Source organism: Cololabis saira, chromosome 6 (genome assembly GCF_033807715.1).
Source record: "Cololabis saira isolate AMF1-May2022 chromosome 6, fColSai1.1, whole genome shotgun sequence".
In the NCBI taxonomy this organism is placed as follows: Eukaryota; Metazoa; Chordata; class Actinopteri; order Beloniformes; family Belonidae; genus Cololabis; species Cololabis saira.
In genome coordinates, this window is record NC_084592.1 from 11,334,189 (window position 1) to 11,357,807 (window position 23,619).

Sequence of the window (23,619 nt, forward strand, 5' to 3'; positions counted from 1 at the left end):
GATCAAATGCTTTTTTTTTTTCCAAACGTTTGGAAAGAGCTTTTGCAGATTACTTTGAGATCTACATTTATAAGGGATATTGGGCGGTATCTCAATGGGAGCGTAGGATCCTTGTCTAGTTTCAATAGGAGGCTGATATTAACAGAGTTCATATTTGAGGGTAAACTTTTATTCTCCTTAACGTTTAAGATCATTTTATGAAATGTTGATGCCCATATCCTCCAGAATTCCTTATAGAATTCGACTGGAAAGCCATCTGGGCCCGGAGCTTTATTATTAGGCATATACTGGAGAGCTTCATGGAGTTCTCCCATTGAGAGGAATTAATCTAAATTCATAACCTGCTCATGATGTAACTTTGACAGGTTGACATTTCCAAGAAACTGATCAATGGATTGGTCTGGTGGATCCATTTTTGATGAGTATAACTCACAGTAAAAATCTCTGAAGATTGAGTTTATTGAACAGGTGATATTCCAGGTTGATATTCACTGATTGATCCTTAATGGATGTTATAATAGTTTTTTTTTCCTTGTTTACTTTTAATTGATTGACTAGATATCTCCCTGATCTATTGGCATGTGCAAATTTCTCTAGACAAAGCCTTTGTACTAGAAACTGTGTTTTTGTATAAATTATTTTATTTAATTCTATCTTAGTTTTCCTTTTCCTTATTTTGTTAAGGATAAGAATGTATTCATCAGCAGAGGCCCGGTAGGCATCCACCAATGCTTTAATTTCACATTCTAATTCCCCTTTTTTTTTTCTTCTTTCTTTTTCTTATTTGAAAAGGAAATTATTTTGCTTCGCATTACTGCTTTACCTGCTTCCTACAGAAAACTTGCTGACGTTTCCGGTTGGTCGTTGTTTTGCAAATATATGTCCCATTCTTTTTTTTTTTTAATTAACAAAGATAGGATATTTAAGTAATGGTGTGTTAAATCTCTGTAAGGTGGTACGATTCCCTTCTTCACCGGAGTAAAAGAAACTCATGCATGATCGCTGATAATTATAGGATGAATTTTGGATTTTGAGATATCTCTCATCAGAGAACTGCTGACTTAAAAGTAATCTAACCTGGGATATGAGTGGTGGACTGCCGAAAAGAAAGTAGTCCCTGAGAGTTGGGTGGAGAGAACGCCATGCATCCCAAAGACCAAGATCATTCATATACTTGCGGACTGCTAACTCCTGTGGTTACCTGCGTTAATGAGCCTGTCCTCTCCAGGGTCCAATACCAGGTTGAGGTCTCCTCCAATGATGACTATCTAGCTGATCAGAGAGTGAGGACAAAAAAGAGTGGAAAAACAAGGAGTCATCAACCTATGTACCTATGATGAAAATCACAGGCCTCTCTCATCTTTTTAAGTGGGAGAACACAATTGGTGGCTGACTAAATACTTTTTTGCCCCACTGTACATTAGCAATACATAAGTTCATATTTTGAATGCATAAAACTAATATTATAAATCTACCCTCTGGGTCTACATGTATGTCCTTTACAATAACATTCACTTTCTTGTTAATGAGAATAGCCACCCCTCTTTGTCTGGAGATATAACAGACTGAGAACACATGAGAAAACTGTGCTGTGATGAATGTATCTACTATTGTTTTAGCTAGATGGGCCTCCTGTAATAAGACAATGTCTGCCTGCAGGGTTTTTATTTGATTAAATGGTTTTAGTCTCCTCTCTCTGGAACCAGCTCCAGACACATTCCAAGTAACAAACCTCAATGTGCTCATGATCAGACAACACAGTCTCACTCCGCAGGCGTCGCTTTTCGACGAACGGTCACGAACCATTGGCGACATCTACTGACGCAAAAGGTACCCACATGCGTCTCTTTCAGACGCAAGTAGGCTCCAATTGACTCCAATGTAATCCCGTCTGCGGCTATATCTGACGCTCAGAGCAGCTGATCACCGTGTCCTCATTCCTCTTTTAAAATGCAAATACTTCAATTTAAAAGTGTGGTTTGATGACATTTCAAGCGAGAAATTTTCAGACGCAAATAGAATACACCAAATTGTATGACATCTCCAATGTAATCCCGTCTGCGGCTATATGTGACGCTCAGAGCAGTACTTAAAAGTGTGGTTTGATGACATTTCAAGCGAGAAATATGCATTTTTTATCCCACAATCTCTGTTCAGTGAGTATCATGCATGGTTTATCAGTTATTAAGAAGCATTTTTCCACTTTGACCAGAGTGAAATGCGGATGGAATTGGTCACCAACAAACGACAGCAGCCTTTTTGAAAAATATATTTTTAGTTTAATGCATTGCATGCATGCGTTTATAATTCCCATATATTCTGTGGCTGTAGCCTACTAGTTGTCTGACATTTTTGGGAGATGTATATATATTTTAAAAACTTAAATAGGGGACTAGTAGCCGTCGTCTCGCTTTATATCCTCCCCCCTACGTCATAGGGACGAGGGGGGATCCTGGACACGTGACAGATGGCTCGTTCGTGTGCCGTTGACTGTTATCAGCCCATTGAATGAGGCGTTATTTAGTCCCATAAGTAGGCTAGTGGGGGGCTATTAACCTGCTAGTAGTTACCGGCCATTTGTTTCAGTTATGGATAACTGAAACCGATTGTTTGAGTAGCCCAGTAATGATTTGTACGCTTGGTAAGTCTTAGCCAATCACGGGGCTGGTTGTTAGTAAGTAGGGACCCGGATGTGGTTAATGGTAATCCTCAGCTACCGTTGCTATAGAGACGACGCCAGTCCGCTTTGCTTGACAAAATCGTTTTAACTAATCATTCCAAAATTAAACAGAATGTGAATGTGAGCAAGCGTTAATTAAAAGTGATTGATAATTAAATCAGTGTTTAAAGACATCAACCTTTAGTTTCACTAAACCACTGAGAGCATCATGCCAGCCAATCAGAATCCTGGAAAAAACATCAACAAATGACACGTGTAACTTCCAGTTAAGGCTGATTTATGGTTCCACGTTACACCAACGCAGAGCCTACGGCCTAGGGTACGCGGCGACGCACACCGTACGGCGCGCATCGCTGCGTACCCTACGCCGTAGGCTCTGCATCGATTTAACGCGGGACCATAATTCAGGCTTTACTTCCAAGACGGAACGAGTCTTTCGTTTGGAGTGACAGAGAAGTGGAGTTACTTTTAAGTGTGACTTTAGAATATTACATTTATTAATTATTATTTATTATTATTTATATTTATATTTATATATAACTATTTTAACATTTCTAAACACAAAAACACGAAAGTATAACGAATAGGTTCATGTTAAGGACATCCGTTTTAATTAGTTCTCCTTCGATTATGACATGTTATTAAAGCTCAGTAGGCACAGGAGGTGTGTTATGTATTGTTATGAGGCCTATTTCAATTAAATTCAATTCAATTTTATTTGTATAGCGTCTAATACAACAGATGTTGTCTCTAGACGCTTTCCAGAGATCCAGAACATGAACATAAACATAAACATAAACATAAACCCCCGAGCAATTATTACATAAACAATGGCAGGTAAAAACTCCCATAGTGGGAGAAAAGCCTTAAGCCAAACAGTGGCAAGAAAAACTCCCCTTTAGGAGGGAAGAAACCTTGAGCAGGACCAGGCTCATAAGGCCGAATGCTGAAGGCCAAACTGGGGGAGTCGGGGACGTCAGCAGCACACAGCAGGCAGGCGGAAGCAGCAACGGGATGACCAGAGGGGGGGGGCGTCAGCAGCATTTCGTGTCTTTTTTTGCATAGTTCACTAATGCTTTGACCTAAGAGGCTGAAATTCTAGACTCTGTATCAGGAGGTAACTCTCATCCACTGTGCCGAGGTCCAGACCCATGCGACCTTCGGAAGTGCCAAAGGTCACCGTGTGTGGTGCCTTTTTCGGGCCTTTTTTGTGTGTTTTTTGAATAATTCACTAACGCTTTGAGCTGGGAAGCTGATTTTTGACTATGTTGTAATGCAGAAGGCCCTTTGCTAGGATCTTTTGGTCCCGTGGCTGTACGACTTCCACAGAGCTAGTTGGCATTGCAGAGGGTTCACAGAGTTGAGACTTGGCAAGTCCAATCTAAGCCCCATATGGAGGCCACAGATCAAGTTTTACTTGGTTTGGTCAAATATTGTGGCAACGGTGTCCGTTCGAATGTTGGAAAAGGTGACGTTTCAAAGCCCCGCCCATCGAAAAGTACAGGTCTGATCTGCACCAAACTAACGTCTGTCTGATCAGGGGATGCCCCCAAACAACATATAAAAATTTCAGATTTCTATGACTTCTGCAACAGTGTTTCCTCCAAAACGTTCTGGCTGGTTAGGAGGGTGGAGAAACCTCTAGCTCTGAGAGCCTCCTGACTAATGGAACAGGGCCTATTTTGTGTCTTTTTTTGCATAGTTCGCTAACGCCTTTAGCTAGGAGTCTGAAATTTATATATGTTGTTTGGGGGCATCCCCTGATCAGACAGACGTTAGTTTGGTGCAGATCAGACCTATACTTTTCGATCCGGGTCCCTACTTACTAACAACCAGCCCCGTGATTGGCTGAGACTTACCAAGCGTACAAATCATTACTGGGCTACTCAAACAATCGGTTTCAGTTATCCATAACTGAAACAAATGGCCGGTAACTACTAGCAGGTAAATAGCCCCCCACTAGCCTACTTATGGGACTAAATAACGCCTCATTCAATGGGCTGATAACAGTCAACGGCACACGAACGAGCCATCTGTCACGTGTCCAGGATCCCCCCTCGTCCCTATGACGTAGAGGGAATTCCCAGAGGGTGTTCCAGAATCTTGAAAGTCAGTGACTTGGTAGCAAAAGGAATAGTCAGAAAAAGGTATTTATACAATTCAAGGGGTATTATTTTAACCCCTCTACGTCTTTGTACTTTGGAACAAGTAGGCAGGGTACGTTTTTATGTGAGAGGAGTCGGGAGTGTAGTCTTTGGTTGTCATGGTGATTTGGTGATTACCCGCCCTGGGCGTCAAGTAATGCCGCAGAGGGGATTACGTTGGTAGATTGGGGGATCGGAAGAAAACGCGAAGGGGGCTTTGGGCGTCAGTCATGAAAGCAAAGGGGTCCTGCCAAAGCGTCCTTGTTGGACGCATCGGGGGTAGCGGAAAGGTGGGGGGAGGATATAAAGCGAGACGACGGCTACTAGTCCCCTATTTAAGTTTTTAAAATATATATACATCTCCCAAAAATGTCAGACAACTAGTAGGCTACAGCCACAGAATATATGGGAATTATAAACGCATGCATGCAATGCATTAAACTAAAAATATATTTTTCAAAAAGGCTGCTGTCGTTTGTTGGTGACCAATTCCATCCGCATTTCACTCTGGTCAAAGTGGAAAAATGCTTCTTAATAACTGATATACCATGCATGATACTCACTGAACAGAGATTGTGGGATAAAAAATGCATATTTCTCGCTTGAAATGTCATCAAACCACACTTTTAAGTACTGCTCTGAGCGTCACATATAGCCGCAGACGGGATTACATTGGAGATGTCATACAATTTGGTGTATTCTATTTGCGTCTGAAAATTTCTCGCTTGAAATGTCATCAAACCACACTTTTAAATTGAAGTATTTGCATTTTAAAAGAGGAATGAGGACACGGTGATCAGCTGCTCTGAGCGTCAGATATAGCCGCAGACGGGATTACATTGGAGTCAATTGGAGCCTACTTGCGTCGAAAAGCGACGCCTGCGGAGTGAGACTGTGTTGGATCAGATCATTGGAGTGGATATTATATGTAAATGGGTGTGTTGCATGAGCCCATGTACTACTAGTGTGTGGTGCATGTATGCGTGGCAAGTGATTCTATATAAGTGCTGTGTGTGTTCATACCTATATATATAAGATAAACAGAAAATGCAGCAGCAGGTTGGGACATAGAGGAATAAAAAAAGAAAAGAGAGGACCAAAAGGGAGGGTGAAAACAGGGAAAAAGGGTTGAGGGGGCGCGGGGGTGGGAAACAATCCTCACCATAAAAAAACCACCAGTGTGTGCTGTGTGTTATTGAGACGAGCAGTGTAGTAATTATTAATGATTAATATGAGCATACATTATTTATGTATCTATATTAATTACCAACATTGACGGAATACTTTATACTTATTAGTTCAGAGGAGCCAGGGAGTGGTGTTCAGGTCCCGGTACAGCTGTCCGTTGACGTAAAGCTTGTCAACGGAGATGACTCCCCGTGCGCTGCCCTCCATGAGTTTCCTGCGGATCGGAAACAGGAACCTGCGACGGTCCAGGATCTCTCGTTGGGAACTGATCGTTCACGCTGAAGGCCAGCACACGTAGATGCTGTCCATGGCTCCTCACCTGCTCCTTCTGTTTGAAGTATTCAAATTTGGCAACGATCAGTCTTGGTCTCTGGCCATCTGGCACTCACCGGCACTGATCATCCAGTTTTGACCCTGCCTGTCCATGACCTGTTCACCTGTCTCCGTTCTGGTAAACAACTCAGCCGTCCGTCGCCGACCACGAGTTCTGCCTGAGCGTCTCCCTGGGCTGCTCGGCGATTCCTCTGACTGATCAGCATTTCAGTTCCTGTGTTCCGGCTTCCATCTACTCAGCGGTCACACTAGCTGTTTTCTGGTACTCGCTCTCCTGCCACTCTGAGCGTTACCACGGTCCTGAGGACTGAACTCTGCTCTATTGACTACTGTGAGGTTGACTTTAATAAAGACTTTTACTCAACACTCTGTGCTGTTGTGCTGCACTTGGGTCCAAGACACATCCTTGTAAAATGATAAAACAGGCATGTTTTTAGAAAGCAACCAGGTTTTTGTGAATTAAAATAAAAATTAGGTGCTTCACACACTCAATTAATGGATAAAAAAAGTTAAATCACTGCTCTAAAATACTTAACCTGTGTTAAGTTGTGCTCTCAACCATATTATTTATAGTCATTTGAAGTTGTGTAATCTCAAGTGTTGATATGCTCCATATTACATGGTTTACCACCAGTTTGTTTTTGTATGAGCTTGTATTGTAAGCCACACGGCCAGCTTCCTGTGATGCTATTACTGTTGTGATTCTATTTTGTGTGTTGAGACACTTTACGTTAATTCAGTGCACTTTACGGGTGAGATGTTAAGGAGCGGCAGCGGTTGTAACATGATATGCCATGGTTAATGCAGTGTTTTTACCGGTGCTATAGGAAGTCAAATAAACACAACATGTGAGACTGTTCCCTCCGTGTAATTCTTCTTATGGCTGACGAGGCTGAAAACGCCATACCTGCCATGGATGACGAAGCTGCAAATGTAACAACCTGTGTCAACTAAAATAACGCAAGCCTCTTGGGCTATTCCAAAATTAGTCCTCAAAGTAACCCGAAACTGTTGCGGGCCTGATGGAGGCTTGGAAAAATTGTAGTCCAAAGCTGTATGACCCTTTCACTTGCAAGCATAATATTTAATATTAACTGCATAATAATTTTATGAATTAACAAAACTCTGCAAATGTTTAACGTTTTACTGTTTTTATACTGAAAATTTTTGTTTCTCATTACTCCTTTTCGAGCAGGTTGTCATTGTCATGTTGTATGATCTTTAACTTTAATATTATTTGTTTGAAATAGTGCATTCATTCATGCCTTGGTTTTATTAGCTATGCAGGCTTTGTGTCATAGTTTAGGGTTTTTGTTAGGTTTTGTTTTTTTATCCTTTTGTTTACTTGGCTCTTCTGGATTGGTCTTGTGTTTGACTCGTTTCCTGTTTTTGTTTTAAACAATTTTGTGTGATTTTTTTTTTTGTGATTTTTTTTAATTGAATATATGGACTTTGCAGTGGATTTTTGCGGCGCAAAAATGGTGCTGTTGGTACCTTAGCTCCCACATCAAAATGAATGGTTTGTCAGATTCGTCTGATCTGGTCTGCTTACTTGTGGGGTTGCTACATCTTTCTTCCCCTACTGCTGTCCGGAACTTTGGGCCTACTCCTGTCAACATGAAGATCCACATTCCTGCCGTGAGGTTCGTGCTCGTCTGGACTGTCCTGTCCATCATACTTAATCCATCGTCAGCCTTAATCCATTACACGACTGCTGAGCTCCTCCAGTTTCGGCTCCGACAATGCAATCCTACACTGCTTCAGCATCTCTGCCCTGACATCGCTCGCCCACCACCTCGGAAATACATCCACTGTGGCACTCGACGAAGCTACCACAATGACGAAATCACTACAATCAACTCCATCTGGTCCACAACTTGACATCCTCCGAGAAACTCTGGTAGGAATATGGACCGCTGTGTATTAGCCAGCCTAGCCAGGTCGGCTAACGTCACCAACAAGTGCAGCAACGCCAAATTTTGACCATTTAACATCCGTTCCCTTACGGGCAAGGGACAACTGCTCCGAAAACTCCTCTGCGATCGCAAGTATGACTTTTTATGTCAAACTGAGACATGGCAACAACCCAATCATGTCTCTCAGCTCAATGACTCTGTACCACCTGGGTTTGTTTACATCTTCCAGCCTCGTCTCACTGGCAGAGGAGGAGGTCTCGCGATAATCTACCGAAGGTTTTTTTGTTTGATTCAGTCTGCAAATGATGACGTAAACATTCTGGGAATTTTTTCTGGCCCTCGGTCGCGAAGTCAGCATCTGAAATCCCTAGCTTTTAAGGGCTAGATTCATACACACTACCCCTCGATATGCCCACTACCCCTACATGCAAAGAGGAATTGGGACACCACTACCCTCACGGGAACGTGCAAAATTTAGGGGTAGGGCTGAAAAGTAGGGCTGGGGGGTGTATTGGGACTGGCCCTAAATCTCCTTACTTGAGGAGTGAGCAGGCCGCTTCTTTTCACCAGACAGGGTGGGGCTTCTCTGGTTGGACGTAACGTGTGGAAGGATCACGTTATTCCGGCCAGATCCGGCCACAGAGCCCACAGTGTCCCCGGCGGGAATTGAACCCAGGACCTTCTTGCTGTGAGACGGCTGCACTAAAGAAAGTAGAAATGTTTTTCTTTTCACATGGCACAACAACAAGTGGTCCTCTGTTGGGGTATCAAGGTACACTCCTGGATGCTTGCTCAGTGCTCTTTTACAACTCTTTGTACAGCTAAAACATCCTCTTTGCTCTGCTGTTTGTTGCTAAGCAGGTAATGTAAGGTTTTTGAACTAGTTCATCAAAAGTGGCGGATGCAGTTACATTTGTGAACCAAAGCAATGAAGTTGTGTGAAACATCAAAGAAAAGAATGAAAGAATGAGTTAAGACAGTAAAAGACTCCTACTCCTATCAGAGAAAACATGCAAAAGTTTGACTAATGAAGGAGTAAAAGTTCATTATGGAGTTTTCTCAAATGACGAGGAAAAAAGAAACACTAAACAAAGGTTGCATCACATGCTTACTTGTAATGAATCACGTGTGGATGTTGCTGCATGTTTTTCTTCACCCCTCTGATTGCAGCGACGCGTCTGAAGCTGATATGTTTATCATGTGACACTCATCCACACACGTGTGAACAAACTTCCCGTCTAGAGGGGTTTCCTTCCCGTCTAGAGGGGTAGGTAGCCATTAGGAGCAGATAATGGACCATACAACATAGTTAACAGAGAAGCACGTTAAACCCACTGGGACCTCTGTGTGTGTTTGTGTGTCTGAGTTACGGAGCTGCTAATGACCACCAAATACATGCAGACTTCAGAGTTAACTTTCTTTACCAAACTCTGAGCTATGGAGAGATGTGTTCTTACATGATAATCTTAGCTGACCCCATACAAACATTTTCACACAGTATTAATATTTATTTTGTCTGAAACAAAAAGGAGCACCATTTGCAAGTGCCATATCTCTTCAAAAACTTATACGTCTACGTCTACGCTATCGTATCCATTTCTCAGCTTAGATCACAGTGGGCACTACCTTCCACGATGAAGTGACTCTACAGATGTTTTCTGTCTTTCAGACAGAAACTGTTTATTAAATTCTGTATCTGAACAAGATAAAACATACCTTTAAGTCGACCTCTGTAGCTTTCTTCCCTCATTTTAAATACCAGTTAATCTATCTATCTCCCTGATAAAAAATGCTCTCTGAATCAACTAAATTAAGACGTTTCATAAGTTTAATTCATACCATGTGCCGGTAAAAAAAAGAATGCAGATTCTTGTTCCTGTTACATAGGCAACAGTTGTTGTCATCAGAGACACCGGCATCTCTGTGGCTCACACCAGTCACAGTTCCACTAACCTTAGATTCGCACAAAACCTAAATATCACCTAAACCTAAATATCAACTTACGCTTCCATGAGGTGGTTTTTTCAAACTAGATAATCCAGTTTAGTGTTAAAGTGTAATGGAAACACTTTTTGCGCATTTACAGTTGTGCATGTCTCCTGCATCACTGCATGTGAGGTTGCCGGTCAACTCATCAAAATCTAGTTTCCAGCTGTTACTGGCCCCATTTATATGATGTAATTGTGCTATAACACTACTTAAAGGAGACCTATTATGGCATTTAATGTATATTTTAAACAGGCCTTGAATGTCTTAAAAACAATCTAAAGCTTGTTTTTTCTACATAAATCATAAATCCAGCCTGTGGGCCCTGTCACTAGTTTTACCGCTTCTAACCTCTTTTTCTGCGCCTCATTTTTAGGGAAGGGGGGGGGTATGATAATGAGGCTCTGTGCTGATTGGCTCCCTGAATGACGTGTAGCAGGGGAGGAGAATAAACCTGCTCCGCCAGAGCAGCCCGAGCCTGTAAATAAATACAACACTGAATTTTCACAAATGGCAACTTTATTGTTAAAAAAATAAAATATGAGTTGTATATAAATAACATTTATGCACTATTTAAGCCGGATCTGCCCGGCGGAGTCTGAACGCTGGCCGCGGAGCCAAGCCAGGCGCCCGGGATCAGCGCTGCTGGATCAGCGCGCATCACCGCGGCTTTAACCGGGAAATATGACCGGTTCCCACCGGCCGGGACCGCAGAAACCGGCCTGGACTGGTAGCAGGGACTCCCGGGGACCGACCAGCGGAATTTCAGCCGGATCTGCCCGGCGGATGCTGCGCGACGGGCGCCGCAACTCCACGGCGGGCGCACAGATCCGCTCCGGAGCGCATCCGCGGCGCATCGCCCGTTACCGGGGATCAAACCGACAGATTTGCCTGAAAATCTCGAAGGGTGAAGCTGGTCCAGCCTGGGACAGACCCCCGAGGACCCAGCTCCCAAATCACCCGGGAACCTGCATGATTTAAGTCCGACTGGCTGAAGGATGGACCGCTCCAGCCAGAGCCAGAGAGCTGGTTGTGGGCGTGGTTTCAGCAGCGGAGGCTGAACCTATGGAAATGAGCGCCTATGGTGACGTCACCATAGGCGCAGATTCAGAATGGCTCAAAAAAAGGCCATGTGACACTGGGGACTCAGTCCGGCGGGGGTCAGAGAGCTTGCAGAAATTCATGGTATTTTGTCTCCCCTGTGCTGGCAGGGTGAGGGGAGACCACTTTATATATATGTTAAAACAAGAAAAAACATGTTTTTCATAATAGGTCACCTTTAATCAATATACATTACATAAGGGCTTAGCCTCTGAATAATCATTTGCATGATCATCCGCCTCCTTCATCATCTGCCTATTTTCTCAACGGTAGTGGCAATCACAATAATTTGTCCAAGACTAAAGATGTTTTTGTCCGTCTAGATGTCTAGCAGGATGAGTTAAGGGAATACACAGAGACAGAACTATGAGTTGCGCTCATAAAAGGAAAACAGGGTTCAATAAAAACACTGACCCCCGCAGTGGTACCTTTGTCTCAAATTGAGATTCTCGCTTTCCTTTTTGCGAAACAATTTAATGAAATCCAGCTACAGCCGCTTCTTTTCACCAGACAGGGTGGGGCTTCTCTGGTTGGACGTAACGCGTGGAGGGATCACGTTATTCCGGCCAGATCCGGCCACAGAGCCCACAGTGTCCCCGGCGGGAATTGAACCCAGGACCTTCTTGCTGTGAGACGGCTGCACTAAAGAAAGTAGAAATGTTTTTCTTTTCACATGGCACAACAACAAGTGGTCCTCTGTTGGGGTATCAAGGTACACTCCTGGATGCTTGCTCAGTGCTCTTTTACAACTCTTTGTACAGCTAAAACATCCTCTTTGCTCTGCTGTTTGTTGCTAAGCAGCAGGTAATGTAAGGTTTTTGAACTAGTTCATCAAAAGTGGCAGATGCAGTTACGTTTGTGAACCAAAGCAATGAAGTTGTGTGAAACATCAAAGAAAAGAATGAAAGAATGAGTTAAGACAGTAAAAGACTCCTACTCCTATCAGAGAAAACATGCAAAAGTTTGACTAATGAAGGAGTAAAAGTTCATTATGGAGTTTCTAAAATGACGAGGAAAAAAGAAACACTAAACAAAGGTTGCATCAAATGCTTACTTGTAATGAATCACATGTCGATGTTGTAGCATGTTTGTCTTCACACCTCTGATTTCCAGTGGCCAACCGCGGTACTGCAACCAAAAATCCCATGCAGCCCAGAAAGCTTTTTTCCCATAGACCGCAATGGTAAAAGAGAAGCCTCTAAAACTGTTCACAGGACACCTCCAGCTGTAATCCCCGGCAATTACTAATCTTTGTATTCTATATTTTTAAGTCATGGACTTTATATCCGTCAAAAATGTTTTATAACGGCCAGAAAAGTAAAAGAAAAGTCTCTTTCTGGGCGTGACGTCACGGCTGACGTCACAGCCGTGTCCGTGCATTCCACGGATGTTTTATATTAATATATATTATATAATTATATTATATTAATACATTAATAATATATGTAATGCTATACATGTAATAATATACATTAATTAATATATTATATTAATACATATTATATTAATATTCGCGTCATTGCCCCAGGGCATGATGGGAGGCCCCAGAGCATCATGGGAGGTGACTCAACTGCGCATGCTCCATGGGCCGCATAATGCGGAAGTAAACCCGGAAGTCAGAGATTTTTTCAGCGTATGCCAGCTGTGTCACTACCTGATGTGAGTCGCTACCCGATTTGAGTCACGCATGCGCAGTCGCGTCCAACAACAGGGAATGTTATGCTATATAAGGGTATTGATGCAAAAAATCTTTATATTATTTTTGGCAAAAAATATTTATATTATTTTTAGCAAGCATAGCTAAGCATGATAGCCAAATTACCTTTCAAGATGTAATTACTCATAGAAGGAGTAATCTTCCATTTGTCAGCTTTTCCCAAACTGGGATGGAACTTTCCGGATTCCATGTAGGCATGGAGATGATGGAAAACATTAAAGTCGCTCATTTTAATCAATAATCGGGCAATGACAACACTACTTCTCCACTGAAATGCACATGTTGGACGCGACTGCGCATGCGTGACTCAAATCGGGTAGCGGACTCACATCAGGTAGTGACAAGCTGTCGCCATAGACATATATAAAGGCTAGATGACTCACGGCGGAGTCTCCAGCGTCGTTCACCCGCGGCCATCTTGCCACAGGAGACTCTCTGGTGCGCATGCGTGCGCTATAGTTGTTGCTGTTGGAGGGTGAGTGGTCTGTACAGACAAAAATACTCATAACTTGCTGAAATCTTGACGGATTTACAAACGGATTGGTTCATCATAAACGTCATTAACGTGGGTATGATTCGGGATGCTTGGACAGGTTGAAATTGTATCTCTTCGTTGCGAAAAACGACCTAATCATGCAGCATATACAATAGTTGTGTATCACCACTAACTAACGTTAACGTTACCTGCCCAAGTTATCAAGGGTGACCACCAGTACTCAAGTTGTAAAAAAATCAGGGGGGATGGTGGATTTTATCATATGGGGACAGATAATTTGTGCTGATTACAAATAATATAATATATTACAAATAATAGCAGTGACCAAAACAGCTGCAGAAATACTGCAGGAATGACATAGCAGCAGTTAAATGCAGCCTTCTGTAAGCTTTAAATATCCACTGGGCTTACATCAAATACATCAAAACACAACAATAAAAAACACTTTTCTGAACTTATCAATATGACTCTGTCCTTCACAGGATAAGTAACATGGATCACTGCAAAAACTCACAATCTTAACAAGAATATTTGTCTTATTTCTAGTTAAAATGTCTCATTTTAGTAAAAAAAAAAATCTCATTACACTTAAAACAAGACTCATCACTGGAAAAAACAACAATTTTCACCTGTTTCAAGTAGATTTTCACTTGAAATAAGTAGAAAAATCTGCCAGTGGAACAAGATTTTCTTGCTTATAAGAAGTAATAAGAAGATAAATCTTGTCTCACTGGCAGATTTCCCTACTTATTTCAAGTGAAAATTTACTTGAAACTGGTGAAAATTGTCAAATAAGTTATTTTTCTGGTCTTATTTTTCTGGTAATGACTCTAAATGTTGAAATAGCAGTAAAACCACATTCATTGATGAAATGACATAAGGGATGGAAAGGGGGGGTGGATGGGTGGATGGATGGATGGATAGAGGTGTGTATATATATATATATATATATATATATATATATATATATATATATATATATATATATATAGACACACATATGTAATGTCATGATGTAAATACATCATAATGTAATAATATATTAATATGTTATGTCATATGAATACATGTTATATGGTAATAATATGTATATATATATATATGTTACATGGTAATAATATATATATATGTTATAATGTAACTATAAATATTACTAAGAATACTATAGAAATATTGATTAAATATGAAAACCATGTCATGGCTATCTGTTTCTGGTTATTTTCATATAAAAGTACGTTTTTCAATGTTTATAATTATTCACAAGTATGCAGTGTCATAACTACATCTCTGACGTTCATAACAAACCAAACTGTTTGAAAATCTGTTGAGAATTGAGCAAGTTAAGGCTGTTTAAGCAGTACATGCTCCATTGAACACAATGTTATTCTGAGCGAGTTCTCCTGTGGCAAGATGGCCGCCGTGTGACGACGTCGCTCTCCATTGGCAGCAGCGCGGACGAGTCATCTAGCCTTTATATATGTCTATGGCTGTCGCTACCTGATTTGAGTCCCTACCATGGATGTATTATATAACTGGATACCGGATCGAAAATGGCCGCCCATTCATTTCAATGGAGTTTGCTCACCCAGCGCATCCGCCGAAAAAATTTCTGACTTCCTGGTTTACTTCCTGGTACACGGGCCCATAGAGCATGCGCAGTTGAGTCACCTCCCATGATGCTCTGGGGCCTCCCATCATGCCCCGGGGCAATGTGAACGAGCGCTGCGCGCTCAGGACAAGCGCTGCGCGCTCATGAGTCCTTCAGACCGGTAATGATAGATGTACACAATGAAATTAGGGATTTATAGGGCAAATCAACCGATGCTGTTCTCAAAGTCATGGTTATAGACTATACATGGTTCATTTGTGTGTTTTTTTTAATTAAAGATAAAACGAGTCATTTTTATTTAAGATGAGACACCCCAGGTTAATAGGCTAAAATAGGGTAAAAATGTAAATAGCAGGTATCACCATGAAACTTCCCAAGTTTATTACTTACATTAAGACAAATATTTTTTGTATTACAAGTTTTGTCAAGTATTATGTTTAAATATGTCAAATATTATGTTTAAATGTGGTTAATTTACTGCGTTACACAGAGGCTACGCCGTAGGCTCCGCGGCTCCGCGCACCCTACGGCGTAGGAGCCGCGGAGCCGCGGACTGCCCACTGCCCACTGCCCTGCGGGCACTGCCCGGCTTCGCAGTGCCCGCGGAGCTGCGGAGGCGCAGCTTCCCCGGGAGCACTGTCATAAAATAAGCTGAGGATTAAGGGTTAAGATGATGTTAAACACATGACATCTAAAACTCCACGGCACCGTCGCAACAACTACGACACATCTCTCTCCCTGCACGTTTGCTCAAACCTGATGGAGGTCAGTTTTATTGTGAGGTGGGGATCTCACGCCACAAGCTCATTTTGTTAATATTGACCCTCATTTAGTCCCGTGCAGGGCGCTGCCTCCAAATGAAAGAGCAACAGAAGAATACATATTTGAAGTGCGTTAGGTGTGTGTGTGCAGGAGGATCTCAGTGGAAACACCCACACCTGCGCCTCCGCGGAGCCGCAGATGATCTACAGGATCATTAGAATGCTTATGAATGTGGTCGAAAACGCAGATCTTCGGTTATGTGTGGATGCAAATGTTTTTATAAACGGAGGGGGGGGAAATATTCGTTTTTAAAAATACCCGGCTACGTGTGGACAGGGTCTTAGACTTGTGTTATTCCTGCCTGATATCTTATTTTCACAAACCATACACCGTTGGCTACAACGGAAATGTTTAAGTACAAGAATGACAAACCATTATTATTCTTGCTATTAAACATTTCTGTTTGGTGCAAATTGGCAATGCAATGTGTTTCTGAGTGATTATTCCGCCGAACGGCTTAGTTTCAGCCATCCTCGTTCCCGAGACACACACGACCGCGCTTTGCGAGTCCACGGCACAGCCGTGACGTCACGCCCAGAAAGAGACTTTTCTTTGACTTTTCTGGCCGTTATAAAACATTTTTGACGGATATAAAGTCCATGACTTAAAAATATAGAATACAAAGATTAGTAATTGGTGGTGATTACAGCTGGAGGTGTCCTGTGAACAGTTTTAGAGGCTTCTCTTTTACTATTGCGGTCTATGGGAAAAAAGCTTTCTGGGCCCCATGGGATTTTTTGTTGCAGTACCGCGGCTGGCCACTGGAAATAATCGGCGTGCCTGCTGAGCGCGAGACTGGGGGCCTGGTCCCCATAGACATATATAAAGGCTAGATGACTCGTCCGCGCTGCTGCCAATGGAGAGCGACGTCGTCACACGGCGGCCATCTTGCCACAGGAGAACTCGCTCAGAATAACATTGTGTTCAATGGAGCATGTACTGCTTAAACAACCTTAACTTGCTCAATTCTCAACAGATTTTCAAACAGTTTGGTTTGTCATGAACGTCAGAGATGTAGTTATGACACTACATACTTGTGAATAATTATAAACATTGAAAAACGTACTTTTATATGAAAATAACCAGAAACAGATAGCCATGACATGGTTTTCATATTTAATCAATATTTCTATAGTATTCTTAGTAATATTTATAGTTACATTATAACATATATATATATTATTACCATATAACATGTATTCATATGACATAACATATTAATATATTATTACATTATGATGTATTTACGTCATGACATTACATATGTGTGTCTATATATATATATATATATATATATATATATATATATATATATATATATATATATATATATATATATATATATATATATATATATATACACCTCTATCCATCCCCCCTTTCCATCCCTTATGTCATTTCATCAATGAATGTGGTTTTACTGCTATTTCAACATTTAGTCATTACCAGAAAAATAAGACCAGAAAAATAACTTATTTGACCATTTTCACCTGTTTCAAGTAAATTTTCACTTGAAATAAGTAGGAAAATCTGCCAGTGGGACAAGATTTATCTTCTTATTACTTCTTATAAGCAAGAAAATCTTGTTCCACTGGCAGATTTTTCTACTTATTTCAAGTGAAAATCTACTTGAAACAGGTGAAAATTGCTGTTTTTTCCAGGGATGAGTCTTGTTTTAAGTGTAATCAGATTTTTTTACTAAAATGAGACATTTTAACTAGAAATAAGACAAACATTCTTGTTAAGATTTTGAGTTTTTGCAGTGATCCATTTTATTTATCCTGTGAAGGACAGAGTCATATTGATAAGTTCAGAAAAGTGTTTTTTATTGTTGTGTTTTGATGTATTTGATGTAAGCCCAGTGGATATTTAAAGCTTACAGAAGGCTGCATTTAACTGCTGCTATGTCATTCCTGCAGTATTTCTGCAGGTGTTTTGGTCACTGCTATTATTTGTAATATATTATATTATTTGTAATCAGCACAAATTATCTGTCCCCATATGATAAAATCCACCATCCCCCCTGATTTTTTTTTTTTTTTTACAACTTGAGTACTGGTGGTCACCCTTGATAACTTGGGCAGGTAACGTTAACGTTAGTTAGTGGTGATACTATTATATTGATATTGATATTATTGTATATGCTGCATGATTAGGTCGTTTTTCGCAACGAAGAGATACAATTTCAACATGTCCAAGCATCCCGAATCATACCCACGTTAATGACGTTTATGATGAACCAATCCGTTTGTAAATCCGTCAAGATTTCAGCAAGTTATGAGTATTTTTGTCTGTACAGACCACTCACCCTCCAACAGCAACAACTATAGCGCACGCATGCGCATCAGAGAGTCTCCTGTGGCAAGATGGCCGCGGGTGAACGACGCTGGAGACTCCGCCGTGAGTCATCTAGCCTTTATATATGTCTATGCTGGTCCCTACCCTATTTGAGTCACACATGCGCAGTCGCGTCCGACGTCGTCGGCCATCTTGGAAAGCAAAATACGGCAAAACCACTTGGACAAACTATATACATAAAAATAAATGGGAAAAAAAGTCAAACCCTCCATAATATGTTTTAAAAACGAAATAAAAAATTATATAACATCTATAAAGGTACTATCAAAAGAAAAATCAGTCTAAGTTACAATCTTGCTACGCTTAAACAGTTTTGTTGAAATGTCAACCCCTGTGATTATTTTATTTTGTGATTATTTTATTTTATTTTTTTTAATTTAATCTTAGAAGATTATCTTGGAAAAAATGTATAGGTATACTTATTCGCTTGTGTGTTGTGAACTTGTTATGTTTCAGTTGCAAACAAATGTTTCCTCAAAGGAATTTTGTACTTTTGATATGTTAAATAAAGTTTATTATAAGAGCAGTGTATATATATATATATATATATATATATATATATATATATATATATATATATATATATATATATATATATATATATATATATATATATATATATATATATATATATATATATATATATATATAGTGTGTGTGTGTGTGTGGTGTGTTTAGATATGATCATATATAGAGAGAGATGCATAGATATGTTCATATTTTTTCAGTTGGGAATGGTATAAACTAGCACATTTTTAACATTACATATGTTAAAAATTATATACTACTCACAATAAGTTAGGGATATTGTGAGAGACTATTTTTATTGTCTAAATTTTTGGGGTAATATTAAACTAATGAAAATGGTGTTTCTTCTCATTCATCATTAGTAATATCAAAGGCAACTTTTACTTATTTCATTAAAATTCAGACCAAATAGGAAAAGCAATCATGTATTGTAAATAATAATATCCCTAACTTATTGTGAGTAGTTTTTTTTATAATAAACTTTATTTAAAGTATTTTCTGATCTGAATTCTGATCTGAATTAACATATCAAAAGTACAAAATTCCTTTGAGGAAACATTTGTTTGCAACTGAAACATACCAAGTTCACAACACACAAGCGAATAAGTATACCTATACATTTTTTCCAAGATAATCTTCTAAGATTAAATTAAAAAAAAAATAATAAAATAATCACAAAATAAAATAATCACAGGGGTTGACATTTCAACAAAAGTGTTTAAGCGTAGCAAGATTGTAACTTAGACTGATTTTCTTTTGATAGTACCTTTATAGATGTTATATCATTTTTTATTTCGTTTTTAAAACATATTATGGAGGGTTTGCCTTTTTTTCCATTTATTTTTATGTATATAGTTTGTCCAAGTGGTGTTGCCGTATTTTGCTTTCCAAGATGGCCGACGACGTTGGACGCGACTGCGCATGTGTGACTCAAATAGGGTAGGGACTCAAATAAGGTAGTGACACCAGCCATGGATGTATTATAGAAACGATGCCAGCCCCCGGGTCTGGCAGTCAGAAGGCGCGCCGATTTTTTCCAGTGGCCAACCGCGGTACTGCAACCAAAAATCCCATGCGGCCCAGAAAGCTTTTTTCCCATAGACCGCAATAGTAAAAGAGAAGCCTCTAAAACTGTTCACAGGACACCTCCAGCTGTAATCCCCGGCAATTACTAATCTTTGTATTCTATATTTTTAAGTCATGGACTTTATATCCGTCAAAAATGTTTTATAACGGCCAGAAAAGTAAAAGAAAAGTCTCTTTCTGGGCGTGACGTCACGGCTGACGTCACAGCCGTGTCCGTGCATTCCACGGATGTTTTATATTAATATATATTATATAATTATATTATATTAATACATTAATAATATATGTAATGCTATACATGTAATAATATACATTAATTAATATATTATATTAATACATATTATATTAATATTCGCGTCATTGCCCCGGGGCATGATGGGAGGCCCCAGAGCATCATGGGAGGTGACTCAACTGCGCATGCTCTATGGGCCGCTGTATGCGGAAGTAAACCCGGAAGTCAGAGATTTTTTCGGCGGATGCGCTGGCTGAGCAGAATGCATTGAAATGAATGGGCGGCCATTTTTGACGTCCGATCCAGTTATTATTATAGATCCATGGTATGCACTGGCTGAGCAGAATGCATTGAAATGAATGGGCGGCCATTTTTAGTGTCCCATCCAGTTCTATAATACATCCATGGTCTGAAGCTGATATGTTTATCATGTGACACTCATCCACACACGTGTGAACAAACTTCCCGTCTGGAGGGGTTCCCTGCCATTAGGTAGCTATTAGGAGCAGATAATGGACCATACAACATCGCTCACAGAGAAGCACGTTAAACTCACGCTTTCTTCCCTCATTTTGAATACCAGTTAGTCTATCCAATATCCCTGATAAAAAAAATCTCTGATTCATCAAAATCAAGACGTTTCATCAGTTTAATTCATACAATGTGCCATTAAAAAAAGAAAAAAAAATATACAGATCATGGTTCCTGGACCAGTTGTTGTCATCAGAGACACCTGCATCTCTGTGGCTCACACCAGTCACATTTCCACTACCCCTAGATTTGCACAAAACCTAAATATCATGAAGAAAACCTTGTAATGGAAACCTATAATTCGAAAAAATGACCAAATATTTTAAAAATCTTTTTAAGTTATGATGAGGTGGTATTTTCAAACTATATAATCCAGTTTAGTGCTAAAGTGTAATGGAAACACTTTTTGCGCATTTGCAGTTGTGCATGTCTCCTGCATCACTGCATGTGAGGTCGCCGGTCAACTCATCAAAATCTAGTTTCCAACTCTTACTGGCCCCATTTCTATGATGTAATGGGGCTACAACACTACTTAATAAATATAAATTACATAAGGGCTTTGCCTCTAAATAATCATTTGAATGATCATCCACCACCTTCATCATCTGGTTATTTTTTGAATGTTTTTGTCCATCTTCTTCAAAGCTGAGATCTTCTTTGTCATTGTTTTGAAGAGAGGTCTAGCAGGATTAATTATAGGAATACACAGAGAGAGAACAAAGAGTTACGCTAATAAAAGGAAGGGTTAGGGTTAGGGTCAGGCTAAGACTAATATTTCCATCACATATGTTATTACATTTCTTGTAGTTTTACCCCACTAACATTCAACCATTAAACAGAATTGAAGACAGTTCAGCATAGTGATCCGCCTGCCATATTGTGAAGGGCATATTAGGGGGCAAAACATTGTTCATAATGTGCTTCAGAAGATAAGAAACTCATGAAATATGCTTTAAAACTGCTCTATTACTCTTTGGATCATTTCAAATAAGACTAAGCAGTGACCTTGGAAGTTAGGAAATTGTAGTTTGTGCTTTTTCCGTTTTGATTCTTATGTGTATATGTTTACATATGTGTACATGTGTATATGAATTTAAACATACATGCCTGTATAATAAACGGTAAATGACATCAAAAGAAAACAGCAACTTAGTTGTTTGATGAAGTTATCAGCGTTATGATTTAAACACTGTTGCTTAGCTTAAAATAATAGCGGTAAAATATTTTTTGTTAATGTACAATGTGTAAGAAGAAGATTCATTCACAGACTGCAAATTTCTGTAGTACTTGTATCATCTCAATGAGTCCACCGTCTCTCTACAACACGCTGGCCTCAGAGGAGCCCGGCTGCAGTATCTGCAGAGTGACAATGAGTTTAACAGATTTTCTGAACCAGGAGTAAAACAGGGCATAGATTATAGGGTTTATACAAGAGTTTAAAAAAAACAGCACAAAGATAAAAGATGCATATAATGAACTGGTCACGTTAACCACAACAAAAGAGTAAACAAAATATGGGGTGTAGCATATTAGATATACAAGTACAAGAATACCAAGAGTCCTGGCTGCTTTAAACTCAGATTTTCTTGGCTTTACGTTGATTGAATTCTGCAAGGTGAAAACAGTAGTGCGTAAGTGAACAGCACGAGCCTGAGATAAAGCCGCCACAAACACTCTCATGTATAAAACCACAATAACTGTGACTGGCAATATGAAGTTTAAAATGAGATCCACGGTTCGTGTTGAATGGTGAATAGCAAATTCACATTCTCCAATGCATGAATTACTCCTGCCTGGCTGAATCAGGTCATATCTCATGCAGAAAATGCTGTAGACAGCATAGTAGAGCCAACAGAGACAAACCAAACTTTTTGCTTTTGCCAAAGTGATTCTGATGGAGTAATGAAGGGGATGACAAATAGCCACATAACGGTCAACTGATATGAGAATAATGTTTCCATTTGAAGCAGCTAAAGTGGAACAGATCAGATAATAATACAGAACACAAATGTTATCCCCTAGAAACCAGCAGGATGTGTCCCTGAGCATTTCTGCAGGCATCAATACGAGACCCACGAGAAAATCTGTGACCGCCAGAGAGAGGAGGATGATGTTAGTGGGAGTGTGGAGCTTCCTGGAGGTACACAGAAAACATTGATTACCAAAAAATGACATTGAAATACCTTGCATACAAAGAACTTGCCTTAACAGTTATGTCATGCAACCACATCTTTACATTTATGAAACCAATGATAGAATAAACTCTGCCTGAAGTGGGAGATTGAGATGATGACGAGCAGGTTGAGAGCTACAGTGATCAGAGAGATGAAGGAAATCAGGATTTTCTGAAGAGCAGTTTCAGTCCACTGAAATGTCGGCCTTTTGCAGGAACTGTTGAGCAGTTGTGGAAAACAGAGCTCATCTCCATCCTGGACCTCCATGATGAGACAGCTGCATCTCCGCCAAGTCTCTGATCAGAGCTTTGACCTTGTCTGTTTTATTGTTTTCAAAGTCCCTCCCCTCTCTGTGTTCAGTCGCCAAGGAAAAGTCTTCACTCCTCCCTCATTGTACACAAAATGTATTTTTTCAGGTGTCAATAATGTCTTGTCAATAATTACATGTTTTCACATTTCTAAACTGTAGTTGCTGTTGGTAACATAATGATGTACAAGCTGAGACTGACAGTGGCCACTGCAGTGGAAAATGAAGTTGTAATTTGGGAAAAAATAATAGCGTAATATAAACACGTTTCAATTTTATGAATAATTGTAATATTATGTAAAAAAAAAAGAGTCTAATCCATCTTCCTCGGGTGAAGAGAGGGGCTGAGCTGTCAACTGATCACCACCTGGTGGTGAGTTGGGTGGGCTGGCAGAGGAGGAGGCTGGACAG

General features: G+C 40.1%; 1 protein-coding gene across 1 annotated transcript; it reads right to left on the minus strand.

The window, feature by feature from the left end:
• Positions 1 to 22,044: 22,044 nt before the first annotated feature.
• LOC133446371 (trace amine-associated receptor 13c-like) lies at positions 22,045 to 23,168 on the minus strand. The gene is made up of 2 exons (XM_061724388.1): positions 22,996 to 23,168; positions 22,045 to 22,861 (listed from the first exon to the last, which is right to left on the minus strand). The coding sequence occupies exons 1-2, from the start codon at positions 23,166 to 23,168 to the stop codon at positions 22,045 to 22,047; spliced, it is 990 nt and encodes a 329-aa protein (XP_061580372.1).
• Positions 23,169 to 23,619: the final 451 nt, after the last annotated feature.